This window comes from Oncorhynchus masou, chromosome 29 (genome assembly GCF_036934945.1).
Source record: "Oncorhynchus masou masou isolate Uvic2021 chromosome 29, UVic_Omas_1.1, whole genome shotgun sequence".
NCBI classification, from domain to species: domain Eukaryota; kingdom Metazoa; phylum Chordata; class Actinopteri; order Salmoniformes; family Salmonidae; genus Oncorhynchus; species Oncorhynchus masou.
Genome location: NC_088240.1, coordinates 90,672,184 through 90,694,683, shown reverse-complemented (window position 1 = coordinate 90,694,683; position 22,500 = coordinate 90,672,184). Strand labels below are relative to the sequence as shown.

Genomic DNA, 22,500 nt, shown 5'->3' with positions numbered 1-22,500 from the left:
ATTACCCCCCTTTAATATGACCCCCAACATTACCCACCTTTAATATGATCCCCAGCATTACCCCCCTTTAATATGACCCCCAACATTACCCCCATTTAATATGATCCCCAGCATTACCCCCTTTAATATGATCCCCGGCATTACCCCCATTTAATATGATCCCCAGCATTACCCCCTTTAATATGATCCCCGGCATTACCCCCCTTTAATGTGATCCCCAGCATTACCCACCTTTAATATGATCCCCAGCATTACCCACCTTTAATATGATCCTCAGCATTACCCACCTTTAATATGATCCCCAGCATTACCCGCATTTAATATGATCCCCAGCATTACCCCATTTAATATGATCCCCAGCATTACCCCCATTTAATATGATCCTCATTATTACCCCCCTTTAATATGATCCCCAGCATTATCCATATATTATCCATATTTTATATGACCCCCAACATTATTCATCTTTTATAGGATCACCAACATTATTCATATTTTATATGATCCCCAACATTATCAGTCTTTAATATGATCCCCAACATTATCCATCTTTTATATGATCCCCAACATTATCAGTCTTTTATATGATCCCCAACATTATCAGTCTTTTATATGATCCCAAACATTATCCATCTGCAGAAACGTCTTTCATATTTCAAATCTGTTCAGTCGTCCTCCAACGACACCGTGAAAATACATGGCGATTATCTAACGTGTTGGGATTCTACCTCACATGGCTGATATTAAAGCCTTATCCACTGTAAAGCCTTGTGTGTGTGTGTGTGTGTGTGTGTGTGTGTGTGTGTGTGTGTGTGTGTGTGTGTTGTCTGTGTGGTTGTGTGTGTGTGTATGTGTGTGTGTGTGTATTAAGTCCTCATCCAGCGTAACAGGATGTTGTGAAGTTGAACCATTTCTGTGAGGTCCTCCCAGCGTTTCACCATAGAGCTCTCTGGATGACAGATGTTTCATTCTTCATCTACCTTTTCATCACCACACTGAATCTACTGAGAGGAGGGGAGGAGGCTCCTAGAGGAGAGGGGGTCCTAGAGGAGGGGAGGGGGCTCCTAGAGGAGGGGAGGGGGATCCTAGAGGAGGGGAGGAGGCTCCTAGAGGAGGGGGGCTCATAGGGGAGGGGAGGAGGCTCCTAGAGGGGGGGGGGCTCCTAGAGGAGGGGAGGGGGCTCCTAGAGGAGGGGGAGGGGGCTCCTAGAGGAGGGGGCTCATAGGGGAGGGGAGGAGGCTCCTAGAGGAGGGGGCTCATAGGGGAGGGGGCTCCTAGAGGAGGGGGCTCATAGGGGAGGGGAGGGGGCTCCTAGAGGAGGGGGAGGGGGCTCCTAGAGGAGGGGGCTCATAGGGGGGGGAGGGGGCTCCTAGAGGAGGGGAGGGGGCTCATAGGGGAGGGGAGGGGGCTCCTAGAGGAGGGGGGCTCATAGGGGAGGGGAGGGGGCTCCTAGAGGAGGGGGAGGGGGCTCCTAGAGGAGGGGGAGGGGGCTCCTAGAGGAGGGGAGGGGGCTCATAGGGGAGGGGGGGCTCCTAGAGGAGGGGGCTCATAGGGGAGGGGAGGGGCTCCTAGAAGAGGGGGCTCATAGGGGGGGGAGGGGGCTCCTAGAGGAGGGGGCTCATAGGGGAGGGGGCTCCTAGAGGAGGGGAGGGGGCTCATAGGGGGGGGGGCTCCTAGAGGAGGGGGCTCATAGGGGAGGGGAGGGGGCTCATAGGGGAGGGGAGGGGGCTCCTAGAGGAGGGGAGGGGGCTCATAGGGGAGGGGGAGGGGGCTCCTAGAGGAGGGGGAGGGGGCTCCTAGAGGAGGGGAGGGGGCTCATAGGGGAGGGGGAGGGGGCTCCTAGAGGAGGGGGCTCATAGGGGAGGGGGCTCCTAGAGGAGGGGAGGGGGCTCATAGGGGGAGGGGGCTCCTAGAGGAGGGGGCTCATAGGGGAGGGGGCTCCTAGAGGAGGGGAGGGGGCTCATAGGGGAGGGGAGGGGGCTCATAGGGGAGGGGAGGGGGCTCCTAGAGGAGGGGAGGGGGCTCATAGGGGAGGGGGAGGGGGCTCCTAGAGGAGGGGAGGGGGCTCATAGGGGAGGGGAGGGGGCTCCTAGAGGAGGGGGGCTCATAGGGGAGGGGAGGGGGCTCCTAGAGGAGGGGAGGGGGCTCATAGGGGAGGGGAGGAGGCTCCTAGAGGGGGGGGAGGGGCTCCTAGAGGAGGGGAGGGGGCTCCTAGAGGAGGGGGAGGGGGCTCCTAGAGGAGGGGGGCTCATAGGGGAGGGGAGGAGGCTCCTAGAGGAGGGGGGCTCATAGGGGAGGGGGCTCCTAGAGGAGGGGGGCTCATAGGGGAGGGGAGGGGGCTCCTAGAGGAGGGGAGGGGGCTCCTAGAGGAGGGGAGGGGGCTCCTAGAGGGGGGGAGGGGGCTCCTAGAGGAGGGGGCTCATAGGGGAGGGGGAGGGGGCTCCTAGAGGAGGGGAGGGGGCTCATAGGGGAGGGGAGGGGGCTCCTAGAGGAGGGGGCTCATAGGGGAGGGGAGGGGGCTCCTAGAGGAGGGGGAGGGGGCTCCTAGAGGAGGGGAGGGGGCTCATAGGGGAGGGGAGGGGCTCCTAGAGGAGGGGGCTCATAGGGGAGGGGGCTCCTAGAGGAGGGGAGGGGGCTCCTAGAGGAGGGGAGGGGGCTCCTAGAGGAGGGGAGGGGGCTCATAGGGGAGGGGAGGGGGCTCATAGGGGAGGGGAGGAGGCTCCTAGAGGGGGGGGGCTCCTAGAGGAGGGGAGGGGGCTCCTAGAGGAGGGGAGGGGGCTCCTAGAGGAGGGGGCTCATAGGGGAGGGGAGGAGGCTCCTAGAGGAGGGGGCTCATAGGGGAGGGGGCTCCTAGAGGAGGGGAGGGGGCTCATAGGGGAGGGGGCTCCTAGAGGAGGGGGCTCCTAGAGGAGGGGGCTCCTAGAGGGGGGGGGACTCCTAGAGAAGGGGAGGGGGCTCCTAGAGGAGGGGAGGGGGCTCCTAGAGGAGGGGAGGGGGCTCCTAGAGGAGGGGAGGGGGCTCCTAGAGGAGGGGAGGGGGCTCCTAGAGGAGGGGGGGCTCATAGGGGAGGGGAGGGGGCTCCTAGAGGAGGGGAGGGGGCTCCTAGAGGAGGGGGGGGGGGCTCCTGGAGAAGGGGAGGGGGCTCCTAGAGGAGGGGAGGGGGCTCCTAGAGAATCATCCCTTTACTATTGCTCTCCCCTCCCTCCCCTCCCCCTCACTTTCTCCATCCTGAATGACACCCAGATTACAGGAAGACTGAATGACACCCAGATTACAGGAAGACTGAATGACACCCAGATTACAGGAAGACTGAATGACACCCAGATTACAGGAAGACTGAATGACACCCAGATTACAGGAAGACTGAATGACACCCAGATTACAGGAAGACTGAATGACACCCAGAATACAGGAAGACTGAATGACACCCAGATTACAGGAAGACTGAATGACACCCAGATTACAGGAAGACTGAATGACACCCAGATTACAGGAAGACTGAATGACACCCAGATGACAGGAAGACTGAATGACACCCAGATTACAGGAAGACTGAATGACACCCAGATTACAGGAAGACTGAATGACACCCAGATGACAGGAAGACTGAATGACACCCAGATTACAGGAAGACTGAATGACACCCAGATTACAGGAAGACTGAAGGACACCCAGATTACAGGAAGACTGAATGACACCCAGATTACAGGAAGACTGAATGACACCCAGATTACAGGAAGACTGAATGACACCCAGATTACAGGAAGACTGAATGACACCCAGATTACAGGAAGACTGAATGACACCCAGATTACAGGAAGACTGAATGACTCCAGTATGGGAGCAGGTCTGTGTGAGACAAATCTAGCATTTAACAAATCCAACTTTTAACGTACCTCGTAAGAGAATCGTTGGGGATCGTCGTGACCAAATTAACACGTTAAACAGTGTTGACTTTAGTTTCAGTATCGGATGTACTGGCGTGTTTTAAGGGAAGCAGGTACCTGTGTTTTTGGCGTTGGGGTCGGGAGCGAACAGCTTGACGGTGACCTTGGCCAGCATCCACTGCATCCACAGGCTGACCTTCCCGCTGGCCCCCCCTATGCTGCTGGTCTTCTGCTCCAGGGTCACCGCGTCGGAGAACGGAGAGTCATCACCCGCTGGAACAGAGTCACCCTGGGAGGAACAACACAACGGGTCTGGGGTCACAGTAGGAGAGTCATCACCCGCTAGAACAGAGTCACCCTGGGAGGAACAACACAACGGGTCTGGGGTCACAGTAGGAGAGTCATCACCCGCTAGAACAGAGTCACCCTGGGAGGAACAACACAACGGGTCTGGGGTCACAGTAGGAGAGTCATCACCCGCTGGAACAGAGTCACCCTGGGAGGAACAACACAACGGGTCTGGGTTCACAGTAGGAGAGTCATCACCCGCTGGAACAGAGTCACCCTGGGAGGAACAACACAACGGGTCTGGGGTCACAGTAGGAGAGTCATCACCCGCTGGAACAGAGTCACCCTGGGAGGAACAACACAACGGGTCTGGGGTCACAGTAGGAGAGTCATCACCCGCTGGAACAGAGTCACCCAGGGAGGAACAACACAACGGGTCTGGGGTCACAGTAGGAGAGTCATCACCCACTGGAACAGAGTCACCCTGGGAGGAACAACACAACGCGTCTGGGGTCACAGTAGGAGAGTCATCACCCGCTGGAACAGAGTCACCCTGGGAGGAACAACACAACGGGTCTGGGGTCACAGTAGGAGAGTCATCACCCGCTGGAACAGAGTAACCCTGGGAGGAACAACACAACGGGTCTGGGGTCACAGTAGGAGAGTCATCACCCGCTGGAACAGACTCACCCTGGGAGGAACAACACAACGGGTCTGGGGTCACAGTAGGAGAGTCATCATCCGCTAGAACAGAGTCACCCTGGGAGGAACAACACAACGGGTCTGGGGTCACAGTAGGAGAGTCATCACCCACTGGAACAGAGTCACCCTGGGAGGAACAACACAACGGGTCTGGGGTCACAGTAGGAGAGTCATCACCCACTGGAACAGAGTCACCCTGGGAGGAACAACACAACGGGTCTGGGGTCACAGTAGGAGAGTCATCACCCGCTGGAACAGAGTCACCCTGGGAGGAACAACACAACGGGTCTGGGGTCACAGTAGGAGAGTCATCACCCGCTGGAACAGAGTCACCCTGGGAGGAACAACACAACGGGTCTGGGTTCACAGTAGGAGAGTCATCACCCGCTGGAACAGAGTCACCCTGGGAGGAACAACACAACGGGTCTGGGGTCACAGTAGGAGAGTCATCACCCACTGGAACAGAGTCACCCTGGGAGGAACAACACAACGGGTCTGGGGTCACAGTAGGAGAGTCATCACCCACTGGAACAGAGTCACCCTGGGAGGAACAACACAACGGGTCTGGGGTCACAGTAGGAGAGTCATCACCCACTGGAACAGAGTCACCCTGGGAGGAACAACACAACGGGTCTGGGGTCACAGTAGGAGAGTCATCACCCACTGGAACAGAGTCACCCTGGGAGGAACAACACAACGGGTCTGGGGTCACAGTAGGAGAGTCATCACCCACTGGAACAGAGTCACCCTGGGAGGAACAACACAACGGGTCGGGGGTCACAGTAGGAGAGTCATCACCCACTGGAACAGAGTCACCCTGGGAGGAACAACACAACGGGTCGGGGGTCACAGTAGGAGAGTCATCACCCACTGGAACAGAGTCACCCTGGGAGGAACAACACAACGGGTCGGGGGTCACAGTAGGAGAGTCGAGAGGGATTCAACCCTGCAGTGGAAAACAGGAAGGAGCTTTGCGTTTCAAAACAACACCATTCAATTGGTCAGTCGGGAGCAGGAGCCTATGAATGACAAGGCCGTAAACCAAGTAGATCATTCTGTCAGGGACACGACTTGACGAGTCCTGTCTCTTTCCCTCCTCGGTGTCGGTAACCATGGAAACCTCTCTCGGTCAGTCAGTAATGGAGACTGATATGAGTTAAGTGTTTGTCAGGTCTGTGTGTGAACCAGACGAGGATCACAAACAAATTATATTCTGAGACAGAATAACAACTAACGAGAATAAGATCAGAAAATGTCCCCTCGTCTCGAGCCATAGCAACACATCAGAGCAGCGCTGCCTTTCCTAGTGACATCAGGGTGTGGTTCGTGGAGCATGGGGAGAAGGGACATTGGGGGGGGAGAAGGGACATTGGGGGAGAGAAGGGACATTGGGGGGAAGGGACATTGGGGGGAGAAGGGACATGGGGGGAGAAGGGACATTGGGGGGAGAAGGGACATTGGGGGGGGAGAAGGGACATTGGGGGAGAGAAGGGACATTGGGGGGGGGGGAAGGGACATTGGAGGGGAGAGAAGGGACATTGGGGGGAGAAGGGACATTGGGGGGAGAAGGGACATTGGGGGGAGAAGGGACATTGGGGGGGGAGAAGGGACATTGGAGGGGAGAGAAGGGACATTGGGGGGGGAGAAGGGACATTGGAGGGGAGAGAAGGGACATTGGGGGGGGGTGAAGGGACATTGGGGGGGAGAAGGGACAGAGGAGGCGAAGGAGGAGGAGGAAGATGAGGAGGAGAAGGAGGAAGATGAGGAGGAGGAGGAGAAGGAAGATGAAGAGGATAAGGAGGAGGAAGGAGGAAGAGGAGGAGGAGGCGGCCCAGGAGTCCCTCTGTTAACTCTTAGCTCATTACTGGGTTTGGCAAGAGACGAGGGATGACAACATTGGGCCATGTTTTCTTCCTCTCCCATCTCTTCCCATTGCCCTCTGGGGGATCTGTTTTCCAGACATATCTCTGTGTGGCTGACACGCTGAGTGGGGACGCTACAAACAAACAATATGGCAATTTACAGCCTCGGAGAGAGAGTTTCCACTGAGCAGAGTGATCCTGTCACTGTAATGACAGACTGTGGGTGTGTCAGCATGGTGTGTGTGTCAGGGTGGTGTGTGTGTCAGGGTGGTGTGTGTGTGTGTGTGTCAGGGTGGTGTGTGTGTCAGGGTGGTGTGTGTGTGTGTGTGTCAGCATGGTGTGTGTGTCAGGGTGGTGTGTGTGTGCGTCAGGGTGGTGGTGTGTGTGTGTGTGTGTCAGGGTGGTGTGTGTGTGTGTCAGGGTGGTGGTGTGTGTGTGTGTGTCAGGGTGGTGTGTGTGTCAGGGTGGTGTGTGTGTGTGTGTGTCAGCATGGTGTGTGTGTCAGGGTGGTGTGTGTGTGTGTCAGGGTGGTGGTGTGTGTGTGTGTGTCAGGGTGGTGTGTGTGTGTGTCAGGGTGGTGGTGTGTGTGTGTGTGTCAGGGTGGTGTGTGTGTGTCAGGGTGGTGTGTGTGTGTGTCAGGGTGGTGTGTGTGTGTGTGTGTGTGTGTGTGTGTGTGTGTGTGTGTCAGGGTGGTGGTGTGTGTGTGTGTGTGTGTGTGTGTGTGTGTGTGTGTGTGTGTGTGTGTGTGTGTGTGTGTGTGTGTGTGTGTGTGTGCTGGTGTCATGGTATTAACCTGTGGTTGGTGAGTACAGTAGTTCAGGGTAACAAGGTTATCGACCAGCTCAATGAAACCCTCTGTGGTCCTTCTGATTACACATTCTAAACACAAACCAGACGGAGAAACTATGTATCCTCTCCTCTCCTCCCTTCCATTCCACCTCCTCTCCTCTCCTCCTTTCCTCTCCTCTCCTCCTCTCCCCTCCTCTCCTCTCCTCCCCTCTCCTTCCTTCCATTCCACCTCCCCTCCTCTCCTCTCCCCTCCCCCTCCTCCTCCCCTCCTCCTCTCCTCTCTTCCTCTCCCCTCCTCCTCTCCTCTCCCCTCCTCCTCCTCCTTCCCCTCCTCCTTCCCCTCCTCCTCTCCTCTCTTCCCCTCCTCCTTCCCCTCCTCTCCTCTCCTCTCCCCTCCTCCTCCTCCTTCCCCTCCTCCTCTCCCCTCCTCCTCCTCCTTCCCCTCCTCCTTCCCCTCCTCTTCTCCTCTCCCCTCCTCCTCCTCCCCTCTCCCCTCCTCTCCCCTCCCCTCGGTAACTGGGGTTGATGCTAATCAGCAGCTGTAATCAAACTGAATTGTGAATTTGAGGGTGTCTGACTGCAGGTCTCAGTAAACAACGGACGACAACTAGATAAACACTGATTCAGACGTTACTCCTCCTCCTCTCCTCTCCTCTCCTCTCCTCTCCTCCTCCTCTCCTCTCCTCTCCTCTCCCCTCCCCTCCTCTCCTCTCCTCTCCCCTCCTCCCCTCTCCAACCCCACTCCTCTCCTCTCCCCTCCCCTCCTCTACTCCTCCTCTCCTCTCCTCCCCTCCCCAACCCCACTCCTCTCCTCTCCCCTCCCCTCATCTACTCCTCTCCTCTCCTCTCCTCTCCCCTCCTCTATTCCTCCTCCTCTCCTCTCCTCTCCTCCTCTCCTCTCCTCTCCAACCCCACTCCTCTCCTCTCCCCTCCCCTCCCCTCCCCTCCCCTCCTCTACTCCTCCTCCCCACTCCTCCCCTCCTCTCCTCCTCCCCTGAGGGTGTCTGACTGCAGGTCCCAGTAAAACAACGGACGACAACGAGATAAACACTGATTCAGACGTTACTCCTCCTCCTCTCCTCTCCCCTCCTCTCCCCTCCCCTCGGTAACTGGGGTTGATGCTAATCAGCAGCTGTAATCAAACTGAATTGTGAATTTGAGGGTGTCTGACTGCAGGTCTCAGTAAACAACGGACGACAACTAGATAAACACTGATTCAGACGTTACTCCTCCTCCTCTCCTCTCCCCTCCCCTCCCCTCCTCTCCCCTCCTCTCCTCTCCTCCTCCTCTCCTCTCCCCTCCTCTCCTCCTCCTCTCCTCTCCTCTCCTCCCCTCTCCAACCCCACTCCTCTACTCTCCCCTCCCCTCCTCTACTCCTCTCCTCTCCTCTACTCCTCCTCCCCTCCTCTCCCCTCCCCTCCTCTCCTCCTCCTCCTCTCCTCTCCTCTCCAACCCCCCTCCTCTCCTCTCCCCTCCCCTCCTCTCCTCCTCCTCCCCACCTCTCCTCCTCCTCCTCTCCTCTCCAACCCCACTCCTCTCCTCTCCCCTCCCCTCCCTTCCTCTCCTCCTCCTCCCCACTCCTCCCCTCCTCTCCTCTCCTCTCCTCTCCTCCTCCTCCCCTGAGGGTGTCTGACTGCAGGTCCCAGTAAACAACGGACGACAACGAGATAAACACTGATTCAGACGTTAAAAATAGATTCATATTATTATGGGATGGAATCTCCGGGATTGCTGATGAGAAGCATGTGGGGGCGGAGCCAGGCGGGAACAATAAACTGACTCTGGGAGTGAACAATGATCCTCTGAATTAAATGTGTGTCCTTTATTATCTAGATACGTCCCAAATGGAGCCCTATTCCCTATATAGTGCACTACTATAGACCAGGACCCTATTCCCCACATAGTGCACTACTTTAGACCAGGGCCCTATATATTGCACTACTTTAGACCAGGGCCCTATTCCCTATATAGTGCACTACTTTAGACCAGGACCCTATTCCCTATATAGCACACTACTTTAGACCAGGCCCTTATTCCCTATATAGCACACTACTTTAGACCAGGGCCTTATTCCCTATATAGTGCACTACTTTAGACCAGAGCCCTATTCCCTACATAGCACACTACTTTAGACCAGGGCCCTATTCCCTATATAGCACACTACTTTAGACCAGGGCCCTATTCCCTATATAGCACACTACTTTAGACCAGGGCCTTATTCCCTATATAGCACACTACTTTAGACCAGGGCCTTATTCCCTATATAGTGCACTACTTTAGACCAGGGCCCTATTCCCTATATAGTGCACTACTTTAGACCAGGACCCTATTCCCTATATAGTGCACTACTTTAGACCAGGGCCCTATTCCCTATATAGTGCACTACTTTAGACCAGGGCCCTATTCCCTATATAGTGCACTACTTTAGACCAGGGCCCTATTCCCTTATATAGAGCACTACTTTAGACCAGGGCCCTATTCCCTATATAGTGCACTACTTTAGACCAGGGCCCTATTCCCTATATAGTGCACTACTTTAGACCAGGGCCCTATTCCATATATAGTGCACTACTTTAGACCAGAACCCTATTCCCTACATAGTGCACTACTTTAGACCAGGACCCTATTCCCTATATAGTGCACTACTTTAGACCAGAACCCTATTCCATATATAAAGCACTACGATAGACCAGAGCCCTATTCCCTATATAGTGCACTACTTTAGACCAGAACCCTATTCCCTATATAGAGCACTACTTTAGACCAGGGCCCTATTCTCTATATATAGTGCACTACTTTAGACCAGGGCCATATTCCCTATATAGCACACTACTTTAGACCAGGGCCTTATTCCCTATATAGCACACTACTTTAGACCGGGCCTTATTCCCTATATAGTGCACTACTTTAGACCAGAACCCTATTCCCTACATAGTGCACTACTTTAGACCAGGGCCCTATTCCCCACATAGTGCACTACTTTAGACCAGGGCCCTATTCCCTATATAGTGCACTACTTTAGACCAGAACCCTATTCCCTATATAGAGCACTACGATAGACCAGAGCCCTATTCCCTATATAGTGCACTACTTTAGACCAGGGCCCTATTCCCTATATAGTGCACTACTTTAGACCAGGGCCCTATTCCCTATATAGTGCACTACTTTAGACCAGGGCCCTATTCCCTATATAGTGCACTACTTTAGACCAGGGCCCTATTCCCTATATAGTGCACTACTTTAGACCAGAGCCCTATTCCCTATATAGTGCACTACTTTAGACCATGACCCTGTTCCCTATATAGTGCACTACTTTAGACCCAAATCCCCTCGTCATACCTAACAAAGTGATTGTAAAAGTGAATAAAACGAGGTAATACGTTAAAATTATCTTCCCCTCGATCCACGTCTCTGGAGGCCATTACCTGTTGCTAAGGAACAGGGCCTCCTGGTCCAGGAGAGGGAGAGGTGGGTAACGTGACAGACGATAGGCCCAGGTCAAACTCATTTGGGGGGTGGGGGGGGGGGGGTGCATTCGGAGGGCCGCAGTGATTTACAAAAATATATATATATTTATTTCCTCGCTGTTAAAAATGATCATAAAAATGGTCCTCTATACATGGTTTTTGGAAATTATCGACGCCCCCCGACGTTTCCACGTGGGTTGTTATTAGCAGCTGGACCCCGAATGAACGTGGGTGGTAATTAGCTTCTGGACCCCATATGAACGTGGGTGGTTATAGCAGCTGGACCCTGTATGAACGTGGGTGGTAATTAGCAGCTGGACCCTGTATGAACGTGGGGTGGTTATAGCAGCTGGACCCTGTATGAATGTGGGGGGTTATAGCAGCTGGACCCTGTATGAACGTGGGTGGTTATAGCAGCTGGACCCTGTATGAACGTGGGTGGTTATTAGCAGCTGGACCCTGTATGAACGTGGGTGGTTATTAGCAGCTGGACCCTGTATGAATGTGGGTGGTTATTAGCAGCGGGACCCTGTATGAACGTGGGTGGTTATTAGCAGCTGGACCCTGTATGAACGTGGGTGGTTATTAGCAGCTGGACCCTGTATGAACGTGGGTGGTTATTAGCAGCGGGACCCTGTATGAACGTGGGTGGTTATAGCAGCTGGACCCTGTATGAACGTGGGTGGTTATAGCAGCTGGACCCTGTATGAACGTGGGTGGTTATTAGCAGCTGGACCCTGTATGAATGTGGGTGGTTATTAGCAGCTGGACCCTGTATGAACGTGGGTGGTTTTTAGCAGCGGAACCCTGTATGAACGTGGGTGGTTATAGCAGCTGGACCCTGTATGAACATGGGTGGTTATTAGCAGCTGGACCATGTATGAACGTGGGTAGTTATAGCAGCTGGACCCTGTATGAACGTGGGTGGTTATTAGCAGCTGGACCCTGTATGAACGTGGGTGGTTATTAGCAGCTGGACCCTGTATGAACGTGGGTGGTTATTAGCAGCGGGACCCTGTATGAACGTGGGTGGTTATAGCAGCTGGACCCTGTATGAACGTGGGTGGTTATAGCAGCGGGACCCTGTATGAACGTGGGTGGTTATAGCAGCTGGACCCTGTATGAACGTGGGTGGTTATAGCAGCTGGACCCTGTATGAACGTGGGTGGTGATAGCAGCTGGACCCTGTATGAACGTGGGTGGTTATAGCAGCTGGACCCTGTATGAACGTGGGTGGTTATTAGCAGCTGGACCCTGTATGAACGTGGGTGGTTATTAGCAGCTGGACCCTGTATGAACGTGGGTGGTTATTAGCAGCTGGACCCTGTATGAATGTGGGTGGTTATTAGCAGCTGGACCCTGTATGAACGTGGGTGGTTATAGCAGCGGGACCCTGTATGAACGTGGGTGGTTATTAGCAGCTGGACCCTGTATGAACGTGGGTGGTTATTAGCAGCTGGACCCTGTATGAATGTGGGTGGTTATTAGCAGCTGGACCCTGTATGAATGTGGGTGGTTATTAGCAGCTGGACCCTGTATGAACGTGGGTGGTTATTAGCAGCTGGACCCTGTATGAACGTGGGTGGTTATTAGCAGCGGAACCCTGTATGAACGTGGGTGGTTATTAGCAGCGGGACCCTGTATGAACGTGGGTGGTTATAGCAGCTGGACCCTGTATGAACGTGGGTGGTTATAGCAGCTGGACCCTGTATGAATGTGGGTGGTAATTAGCAGCTGGACCCTGTATGAACGTGGGTGGTTATAGCAGCTGGACCCTGTATGAATGTGGGTGGTTATTAGCAGCTGGACCCTGTATGAACGTGGGTGGTTATTAGCAGCTGGACCCTGTATGAATGTGGGTGGTTATAGCAGCTGGACCCCGTATGAACGTGGGTGGTTATTAGCAGCTGGACCCTGTATGAACGTGGGTGGTTATTAGCAGCTGGACCCTGTATGAATGTGGGTGGTTATTAGCAGCTGGACCCTGTATGAATGTGGGTGGTTATTAGCAGCTGGACCCCGTATGAACGTGGGTGGTTATTAGCAGCTGGACCCTGTATGAACGTGGGTGGTTATTAGCAGCTGGACCCTGTATGAATGTGGGTGGTTATAGCAGCTGGACCCTGTATGAACGTGGGTGGTTATTAGCAGCTGGACCCTGTATGAATGTGGGTGGTTATTAGCAGCTGGACCCTGTATGAATGTGGGTGGTTATAGCAGCTGGACCCTGTATGAATGTGGGTGGTTATAGCAGCTGGACCCTGTATGAATGTGGGTGGTTATAGCAGCTGGACCCTGTATGAACGTGGGTGGTTATAGCAGCTGGACCCTGTATGAATGTGGGTGGTTATTAGCAGCTGGACCCTGTATGAATGTGGGTGGTTATTAGCAGCTGGACCCTGTATGAACGTGGGTGGTTATAGCAGCGGGACCCTGTATGAACATGGATGGTAATTAGCAGCTGGACTCTGTATGAACGTGGGTGGTTATTAGCAGCTGGACCCTGTATGGACGTGGCTGGTTATAGCAGCGGGACCCTGTATGAACGTGGGTGGTTATAGCAGCTGGACCATGTCTGAACGTGGGTGGTTATTAGCAGCTGGACCCTGTATGAACGTGGGTGGTTATTAGCAGCTGGACCCTGTATGAACGTGGGTGGTTATAGCAGCGGGACGCTGTATGAACGTGGGTGGTTATAGCAGCGGGACCCTGTATGAACGTGGGTGGTTATTAGCAGCTGGACCCTGTATGAACGTGGGTGGTTATTAGCAGCTGGACCCTGTATGAACGTGGGTGGTTATTAGCAGCTGGACCCTGTATGAATGTGGGTGGTTATAGCAGCTGGACCCTGTATGAACGTGGGTGGTTATTAGCAGCTGGACCCTGTATGAACGTGGATTCATCATCACTTCTGTTTCCATTTGCTTTCAGTCATTTGAAACTATACTGAGTTTCTAACCTCGGTGGGACTCCCAATCACGGCCGGTTGTGATACAGCCTGGATTCGAACCAGTGTGTCTGCAGTGATGCCTCTAGCAAAGAGACACAGTGCCTCAGACCGATGCACCACTCGGGAGCTCATATATACCACGGCTGTCAGCCAATCAGCATTCAGGGCTTGAACCACCCAGTTTATAAATATATGTGTATATATACACTGAACCTGGAATGTGTTATTCTGATCTTAAATAAAGATTCACCATCACACACACATTCCCTCCCGGCCCCCCCCCCCCCCAGTCCCAACCCCGGCCCCCCAAACCCCGGCCCCACTCCCGGCCCCCCAGTCCCAACTCCCGCCCCGACAGCCCCAACCACCGGCCCCCCAAACCCTCTCGGCCCCCAGCCCCTCCCGACCCCCCCAGCCTCTACCAGCCCCCCAACATGAGGCCTTGAGCTGGGCTAGCAGAGTGGTGGTGGTGGGGGGGGGGGGTGAACCACGTTCCTCCAGGCATGCCTGTCCCAGCCTCCTCTCCTCCTCCTGTGGGCCAAAGACATCCTCGTTCCCACACCTCCGCACGCCAGGCCCTAAAGTATACATTCTAATTCCTGGGCCCACTGCCGCACTGCGCCACTTACCCACACAGGGCGCACATTTATTCTCTCAGCACTGTTTGTCTTCACTCATCAGAGACCCAAACACACAGAGAGAGAGAGAGGGAGGAGGGAGAGAGGGAGGAGGGAGGGAGAGAGAGAGAGAGAGAGAGAGAGAGAGAGGGAGGGAGAGAGGGAGAGGAGGGAGAGAAAAAGAGAGAGAGAGAGAGAGAGGAAGAGAGAGGAGGGAGAGAGAGAGAGAGGAGGGAGAGAGAGAGAGAGAGAGAGAGAGAGAGAGAGAGAGAGAGGGAGAGAGGGAGGAGGGAGAGAGGGAGGAGGGAGAGAGGGAGGAGGGAGGGAGAGAGAGAGAGAGAGAGAGAGAGGGGAGGGAGAGAGGGAGGGGAGAGAGAGAGAGAGAGAGAGAGAGAGAGAGAGAGAGGAGGGAGAGAGGGAGGAGGGAGAGAAAAAGAGAGAGAGAGAGAGAGGAATAGAGAGGAGGGAGAGAGAGAGAGATGAGGGAGAGAGAGATAGAGAAAGAGAGAGCGAGAGAGATGAGGGAGAGAGGGAGGAGGGAGAGAGGGAGGAGGGAGAGAGAGAGAGAGGGAGAGAGAGATAGAGAGAAAGAGAGAGAGAGGAGAGAGAGAGGAGGGGAGGGAGAGAGGGAGAGAGGGAGAGAGAGAGAGGAGGGAAAGAGATAGATAGAGAGAAAGAGAGATAGGAGGGGGAGAGAGAGGAGAGAGCGAGAGAGGGAGAGGGAGAGAGAGAGAGGAGGGAGAGCGAGAGATAGAGAGAAAAAGAGAGAGAGAGAGTGGAGGGGAGGGAGAGAGGGGGATAGAGAGAAAGAGTGAGTGAGGAGGGAGAGAGAGAGAGAGAAAGAGATAGGAGGGAGAGAGAGAGGAGGTGAGGGAGAGAGAGAGGGGAGGGAGAGAGAGAGATAGAGAGAAAGAGAGAGAGGGGATGGAGAGATTAGGGGAGGGAGAGAGAGAGGGGAGGGAGAGAGAGAGGGGAGGGAGAGAGAGAGATAGAGAGAAAGAGAGAGAGAGGAGGGAGAGAGAGAGGAGGGAGAGAGAGAGGGAGAGGGAGAGAGAGAGGGAGAGGGAGAGAGAGAGGAGGGGGTGGAGGGAGAGAGAGAGAGGAGGGAGAGAGAGAGAGAGAGAGAGGAGGGAGAGAGAGGAGGGAGAGGGAGAGAGAGGAGGGAGGGAGAGAGAGAGAGAGAGGGAGAGGGAGAGAGAGAGGAGGGAAGAGAGGAGGGAAGGGGAACGAGAGAGGGTAGGGTCGGAGGGTGTTTGGAGGTTGCTGACTTATCAAAACAGCTCCTGCATTCTTGCTCAATCAGCCGGCGTCCCGGAGGACTAAACACTTCTCCCACTGTTTGTACTCAAGTAAACACTGACAAGTGGTCTGTCAGGGGCCTTACCACCTGCCTGCCTTACCGCCTGCCTGCCTCACCGCCTGCCTGCCTTACCGCCTGCCTGCCTGCCTGCCTTACCGCCTTCCTGCCTGCCTGCCTGCCTTACCGCCTGCCTGCCTGCCTTACCGCCTGCCTGCCTGACTTACTGCCTGCCTTACCGCCTGCCTGCCTGCCTTACCGCCTGCCTGCCTGACCGCCTTCCTGCCTGACCGCCTTCCTGCCTGCCTGCTTGCCTTACCACCTGCCTGCCTGACTTACTGCCTGCCTTACCGCCTGCCTGCCTGCCTTACCGCCTGCCTGCCTGACTTACTGCCTGCCTTACCGCCTGCCTGCCTGCCTTATCGCCTGCATGCCCCTCTGTCTACCTTATCGCCTGCATGCCCCTCTGTCTGCCTTACCGTCCCATTCCTCTGTAATTCAGGCCTAGTTACCCCCCAGGGCAGATCAGGCCTCGTTACCCCCCAGGGCAGAGCAGGCCTCGTTACCCCCCCAGGGCAGAGCAGGCCTCGTCACCCCCCAGGGCAGAGCAGGCCTCGTCACCCCCCAGGGCAGATCAGGCCTCGTTACCCCCCAGGGCAGAGCAGGCCTCGTTACCCCCCAGGGCAGAGCAGGCCTCGTCACCCCCCAGGGCAGAGCAGGCCTCGTCACCCCCTAGGACAGAGCAGGCCTCGTTACCCCCCAGGGCAGAGCAGGCCTCGTTACCCCCCAGGGCAGAGCAGGCCTCGTCACCCCCCAGGGCAGAGCAGGCCTCATCACCCCCCAGGGCAGAGCAGGCCTCGTTACCCCCCAGGGCAGAGCAGGCCTCGTCACTCCCCAGGGCAGAGCAGGCCTCGTTACCCCCCAGGGCAGAGCAGGCCTCGTTACCCCCCCAGGGCAGAGCAGGCCTCGTCACCCCCCAGGGCAGAGCAGGCCCCGTTACCCCCCAGGGCAGAGCAGGCCTCGTTACCCCCCAGGGCAGAGCAGGCCTCGTTACCCCCCAGGGCAGAGCAGGCCTCGTTACCCCCCAGGGCAGAGCAGGCCTCGTCACCCCCCAGGGCAGAGCAGGCCTCGTTACCCCCCAGGGCAGAGCAGGCCTCGTCACTCCCCAGGGCAGAGCAGGCCTTGTTACCCCCCAGGGCAGAGCAGGCCTCGTTACCCCCCCAGGGCAGAGCAGGCCTCGTCACCCCCCAGGGCAGAGCAGGCCCCGTTACCCCCCAGGGCAGAGCAGGCCTCATTACCCCCCAGGGCAGAGCAGGCCTCGTTACCCCCCCAGGGCAGAGCAGGCCTCGTCACCCCCCAGGGCAGAGCAGGCCTCGTTACCCCCCAGGGCAGAGCCTCATCACAGTTCAGTCTAAAGGGTGAATCCAGGTTATTGTTTTCTCCAGATGAAGAGGTCTGGAACGGCAGGTTTAAACTCAATCAGCGTTCGATTACACTCATCAAATGGACATCAACAGTCCACCGCGGGTCGTGTTTAGTAGGAGAACAAACCTGACGAGGTTTTTCCAGAGAATGTTAAAACCCTCTTCGAACAAACACAACAGCGTTCTTCCACCAAACACACACCATGTGTTGGACGCTGACATCGCCGCTCAGGACCGACACGAAAAACGACATTTGATAAATCACGTTCAGCTACATGTAAACACGTGACTTCATGAGGCACGGCACCCTGGGTAAAACATCAACTTTATACTGCACTTAGTGTGAGGGGTGTGTGTGTGTGTGCATGCCTACATGTGTCTGCCTCCGTGTGTGTGTGTGTGTGTGTGTGTGTGTGTGTGTGCATGTGGGTGTGTGTGTGTGTCTGCCTCCGTGTGTGTGTGTGTGTGTGTGTGTGTGTGTGTGTGTGTGTGTGTGTGTGTGTGTGTGTGTGTGTGTGTGTGTGTGTGTGTGTGTGTGTGTGTGCGTGCGTGCGTGCGTGCGTGCGTGCGTGCGTGCGTGCGTGCGTGCGTGCGTGCGTGCGTGCGTGCGTGCGTGCGTGCGTGCGTGCGTGCGTGCGTGCGTGCGTGTGTGTGTGTGTGTGTGCATGTGGGTGTGTGTGTGTCTGCCTCCGTGTGTGTGTGTGTGTGTCTGCCTCCGTGTGTGTGTGTGTGTGTGTGTGTGTGTGTGTGTGTGTGTGTGTGTGTGTGTGTGTGTGTGTGTGTGTGTGTGTGTGTGTGTGTGTGTGAGTGTGTGTGTGTCTGCCTCCGTGTGTGTGTGTGTGTGTGTGTGTGTGTATGTGTGTGTGTGTGTGCGTGCGTCTAACCTCGGTGGGGGAGCCAAACTCAGCGGAGGGGGAGCAGGTGCTGGTGTCTGGGAGAGCGGTGCTGGAGCGGACGGGGGAGGAGTGGGCCGGCCCGGTGGGGGGGTCTGGGATAGTGGAGGTCTGACGCAGGACTCCCCTCTTCTCCAGACGGGCCCACGTTGAACTCCAGGAGAGGAACAACTCATACAGCAACTGGACCTGAAAGAGAAGGAGATAAGAGATTCATCTATAATTACTCATTCAACTGCATTTCACCCTGAGAGGTCAGCAGCTCTCAGAACAGAGGAGAGGAGAACAGAGGAGAGGAGATACAAGAGAAGAGACACAAGAGAGGAGAGGAGAGGAGAGAAAAGGAGATACAGAAGAGGAGAGGAGATACAAGATAGGAGAGGAGATACAAGAGAGGAGAGGAGAGGAGATACAGAAGAGGAGAGGAGAGGAGATACAGAAGAGGAGAGGAGAGGAGATACAAGAGAGGAGAGGAGAGGAGATACAGAAGAAGAGAGGAGAGGAGATACAGAAGAGGAGAGGAGAGGAGATACAGAAGAGGAGAGGAGATACAGAAGAGGAGAGGAGAGGAGATACAGAAGAGGAGAGGAGAGGAGATACAGAAGAGGAGAGGAGAGGAGATACAAGAGAGGAGAGGAGAGGAGATACAAGAGGAGATAGAAGAGAGGAGAACGGAACAGAGCAGAACAGAGAACAGAGCAGAACAGAGCAGAACAGAGAAGAGCAGAACAGAGCAGAACAGAGAAGAGCAGAACAGAGCAGATAACAGAGAAGAGCAGAACAGAGCAGATAACAGAGCAGAACAGAGAAGAGCAGAACAGAACAGAGAAGAACAGAACAGAACAGAGAACAGAGCAGAACAGAGCAGAACAGAGAAGAGCAGAACAGAACAGAGCAGAACAGAGCAGAACAGAGAACAGAGCAGAACAGAGCAGAACAGAGAAGAGCAGAACAGAGCAGAACAGAGAAGAGCAGAACAGAGCAGATAACAGAGCAGAACAGAGAAGAGCAGAACAGAACAGAGAAGAACAGAACAGAGCAGAACAGAGCAGAACAGAACAGAACAGAGCCGAACAGAGCAGAGCAGAACAGAACAGAGCAGAGCAGAACAGAACAGAACAGAGCAGAACAGAGAAGAGCAGAACAGAGCAGATAACAGAGCAGAACAGAGAAGAGCAGAACAGAACAGAGAAGAACAGAACAGAACAGAGCCGAACAGAGCAGAGCAGAACAGAGCAGAACAGAACAGAGCCGAACAGAGCAGAGAAGAGCAGAACAGAGCAGATAACAGAGCAGAGCAGAGCAGAACAGAACAGAACAGAACAGTTCAGAATAGAAAGTGGAGGAACTGCATCAGAGAGTTCTCATGTTCTGCCGACATCAAGTGAGGACTTCAGAGACCGTTACATTGATGTGTCTCGGCAGCTTAATGGATCTAGGACACCGGGCCTCGTACCGGCAGAGAGGGGAGGGTTCTGTACGTGTGTCTGTCCAGGAAGGGAGACACACCACTACGTCTGGGACCAACAAGTGTCATCTACACCATCAGGAAGACTGGATTCACTTACTAGAGGAGGTCCACTGACAACTGTTTCTCAGATGTATCATCTACAACACACACACACACACACACACACACACACACACACACACACACACACAACACACACAACACACACATAGAGACACACACACACACACACACACACACACACGCACACACAGAGACAGACACACATAGAGACACACACACACACACACTAGAGCCAGCACTTCAAAACACAACACACACACACACACACAGAGACACACACACACGCAGAGACACACACACACACACACACACAGAGACACACACACAGACACAGACACACACACACACACACACACACACACACACACACACACACACACACACACACACACACACACACACAAACACACAAACACTAGAGCCAGCACTTCAAAACACAACACACACACACACACACACACAGATAGACACACACACAACACACACACACAGACACACACAGAGACACACACACACACACACACACACACACACACACACACACACACACACACACACACACACACACACACACACACACACACACACACACACAGAGACACACACAAACATTAGAGCCAGCACTTCAAAACACAACCAAAAATAAACTAAAGTGGAAAACATGAGGCGGAGCGAGAGAGACAGAGGGAATGCTTTGGATTATTCCTGTATGAAGTGAGTTTCTAAGGAAAGAGAGGAGGGAGATGTGAGCAGACGGGCACTCTTTAACAGTGAGCTCATTTCTGGAAGTCAAAGATCCATGTCTGTCCAAGATGCTGGTCTCCCCGGGGACACACAGTCCTTCAGCATCACAGAGAGAGAGAGAGGAGAGGGCCCCTGGTCTCCCCTGGGGACACACAGTCCTTCAGCATCACAGAGAGAGAGAGGAGAGGGCCCCTGGTCTCCCCCGGGACACACAGTCCTTCAGCATCACATAGAGAGAGAGAGGAGAGGGCCACTGGTCTCCCCTGGGGACACACAGTCCTTCAGCATCACAGAGAGAGAGGAGAGGGCCTCTGGGCTCCCCTGGGGACACACAGTCCTTCAGCATCACAGAGAGAGAGGAGAGGGCCCCTGGTCTCCCCTGGGGACACACAGTCCTTCAGCATCACAGAGAGAGAGAGGAGAGGGCCACTGGTCTCCCCCGGGGACACACAGTCCTTCAGCATCACAGAGAGAGAGGAGAGGGCCCCTGGTCTCCCCTGGGGACACACAGTCCTTCAGCATCACAGAGAGAGAGAGGAGAGGGCCCCTGGTCTCCCCCGGGACACACAGTCCTTCAGCATCACAGAGAGAGGAGAGGGCCCCTGGTCTCCCCGGGGACACACAGTCCTTCAGCATCACAGAGAGAGAGAGGAGAGGGCCCCTGGTCTCCCCCGGGACACACAGTCCTTCAGCATCACAGAGAGAGAGAGGAGAGGGCCCATAGTCTCCCCCGGGACACACAGTCCTTCAGCATCACAGAGAGAGAGAGGAGAGGGCCCATAGTGCATCACAGAGAGAGAGGAGAGGGCCCCTGGTCTCCCCCGGGACACACAATCCTTCAGCATCACAGAGAGAGAGAGGAGAGGGCCCCTGGGCTGGAGGACACACACACAAACACAAAGACCCCCCCCCCCCACACACACACAGGCCTTCTATAAATAAGTATAAATCAAAGGAAAAGCATGACATCCCATTCCAAACATGTCCAGGAAGAAGTGCTAACGTGGATCCAGAGGAGGCCAACAGCTGCCTGCCATACCCGACCTGGAGCACTGCTGGCAGGCTAGGAGACAGGCGGCACAGTGCCTGGACTCTGGAGGACCAAGGTCTACTGCAATGAGCAAATACGTGTGTGTGTGTGTGTGTGTGTTACTGTGTATGTTTGTGTGTATGTGTGCGTGTGTGTTACTGTGTGTGTGTGTGTGTCCCTGTGTGTGTGTGTGTGTGTGTGTGTGTGTGTGTGTGTGTGTGTGTGTTTGTGTGTGTGTGTGTGTGATCCTGTGTGTGTATCTGTGTGTGTGTGTGTTCCTGTGTGTGTGTGTGTATTTGTGTGTGTGTGTGTGTGTGTGTGTTTGTGTGTGTGTGTGTGATCCTGTGTGTGTATCTGTGTGTGTGTGTTCCTGTGTGTGTTTGTTCCTGTGTGTGTGTGTTCCTGTGTGTGTGTGTTCCTGTGTGTGTGTGTGTATGTGATCCTGTGTGTGTGTGTGTTCCTGTGTGTGTGTGTGTTCCTGTGTGTGTGTGTGTGTGTTCCTGTGTGTGTGTGTGTGCCAGTGAAAACCAGGACCTGTCATCTCCTCTACAAACCAGGACCTGTCATCTCCTCTTCACCAGGACCTGTCATCTCCTCTACAAACCAGGACCTGTCATCTCCTCTACAAACCAGGACCTGTCATCTCCTCTACAAACCAGGACCTGTCATCTCCTCTACAAACCAGGACCTGTCATCTCCTCTACACCAGGACCTGTCATCTCCTCTACAAACCAGGACCTGTCATCTCCTCTACAAACCAGGACCTGTCATCTCCTCTACAAACCAGGACCTGTCATCTCCTCTACAAACCAGGACCTGTCATCTCCTCTACACCAGGACCTGTCATCTCCTCTACAAACCAGGACCTGTCATCTCCTCTACAAACCAGGACCTGTCATCTCCTCTACACCAGGACCTGTCATCTCCTCTACAAACCAGGACCTGTCATCTCCTCTACACCAGGACCTGTCATCTCCTCTTCACCAGGACCTGTCATCTCCTCTACAAACCAGGAC

At 54.9% G+C, this 22,500-nt stretch overlaps 1 protein-coding gene across 1 annotated transcript in view; it reads right to left on the bottom strand.

The window, feature by feature from the left end:
- The window catches only part of LOC135519836 (intermembrane lipid transfer protein VPS13B), a 764,993-nt gene that overhangs the window by 324,457 nt on the left and 418,036 nt on the right, over positions 1–22,500 (bottom strand). The window contains 2 exon segments of the mRNA XM_064945043.1: positions 4,005–4,176; positions 18,168–18,365. Coding sequence (XP_064801115.1) covers positions 4,005–4,176; positions 18,168–18,365 — 370 coding nt within the window.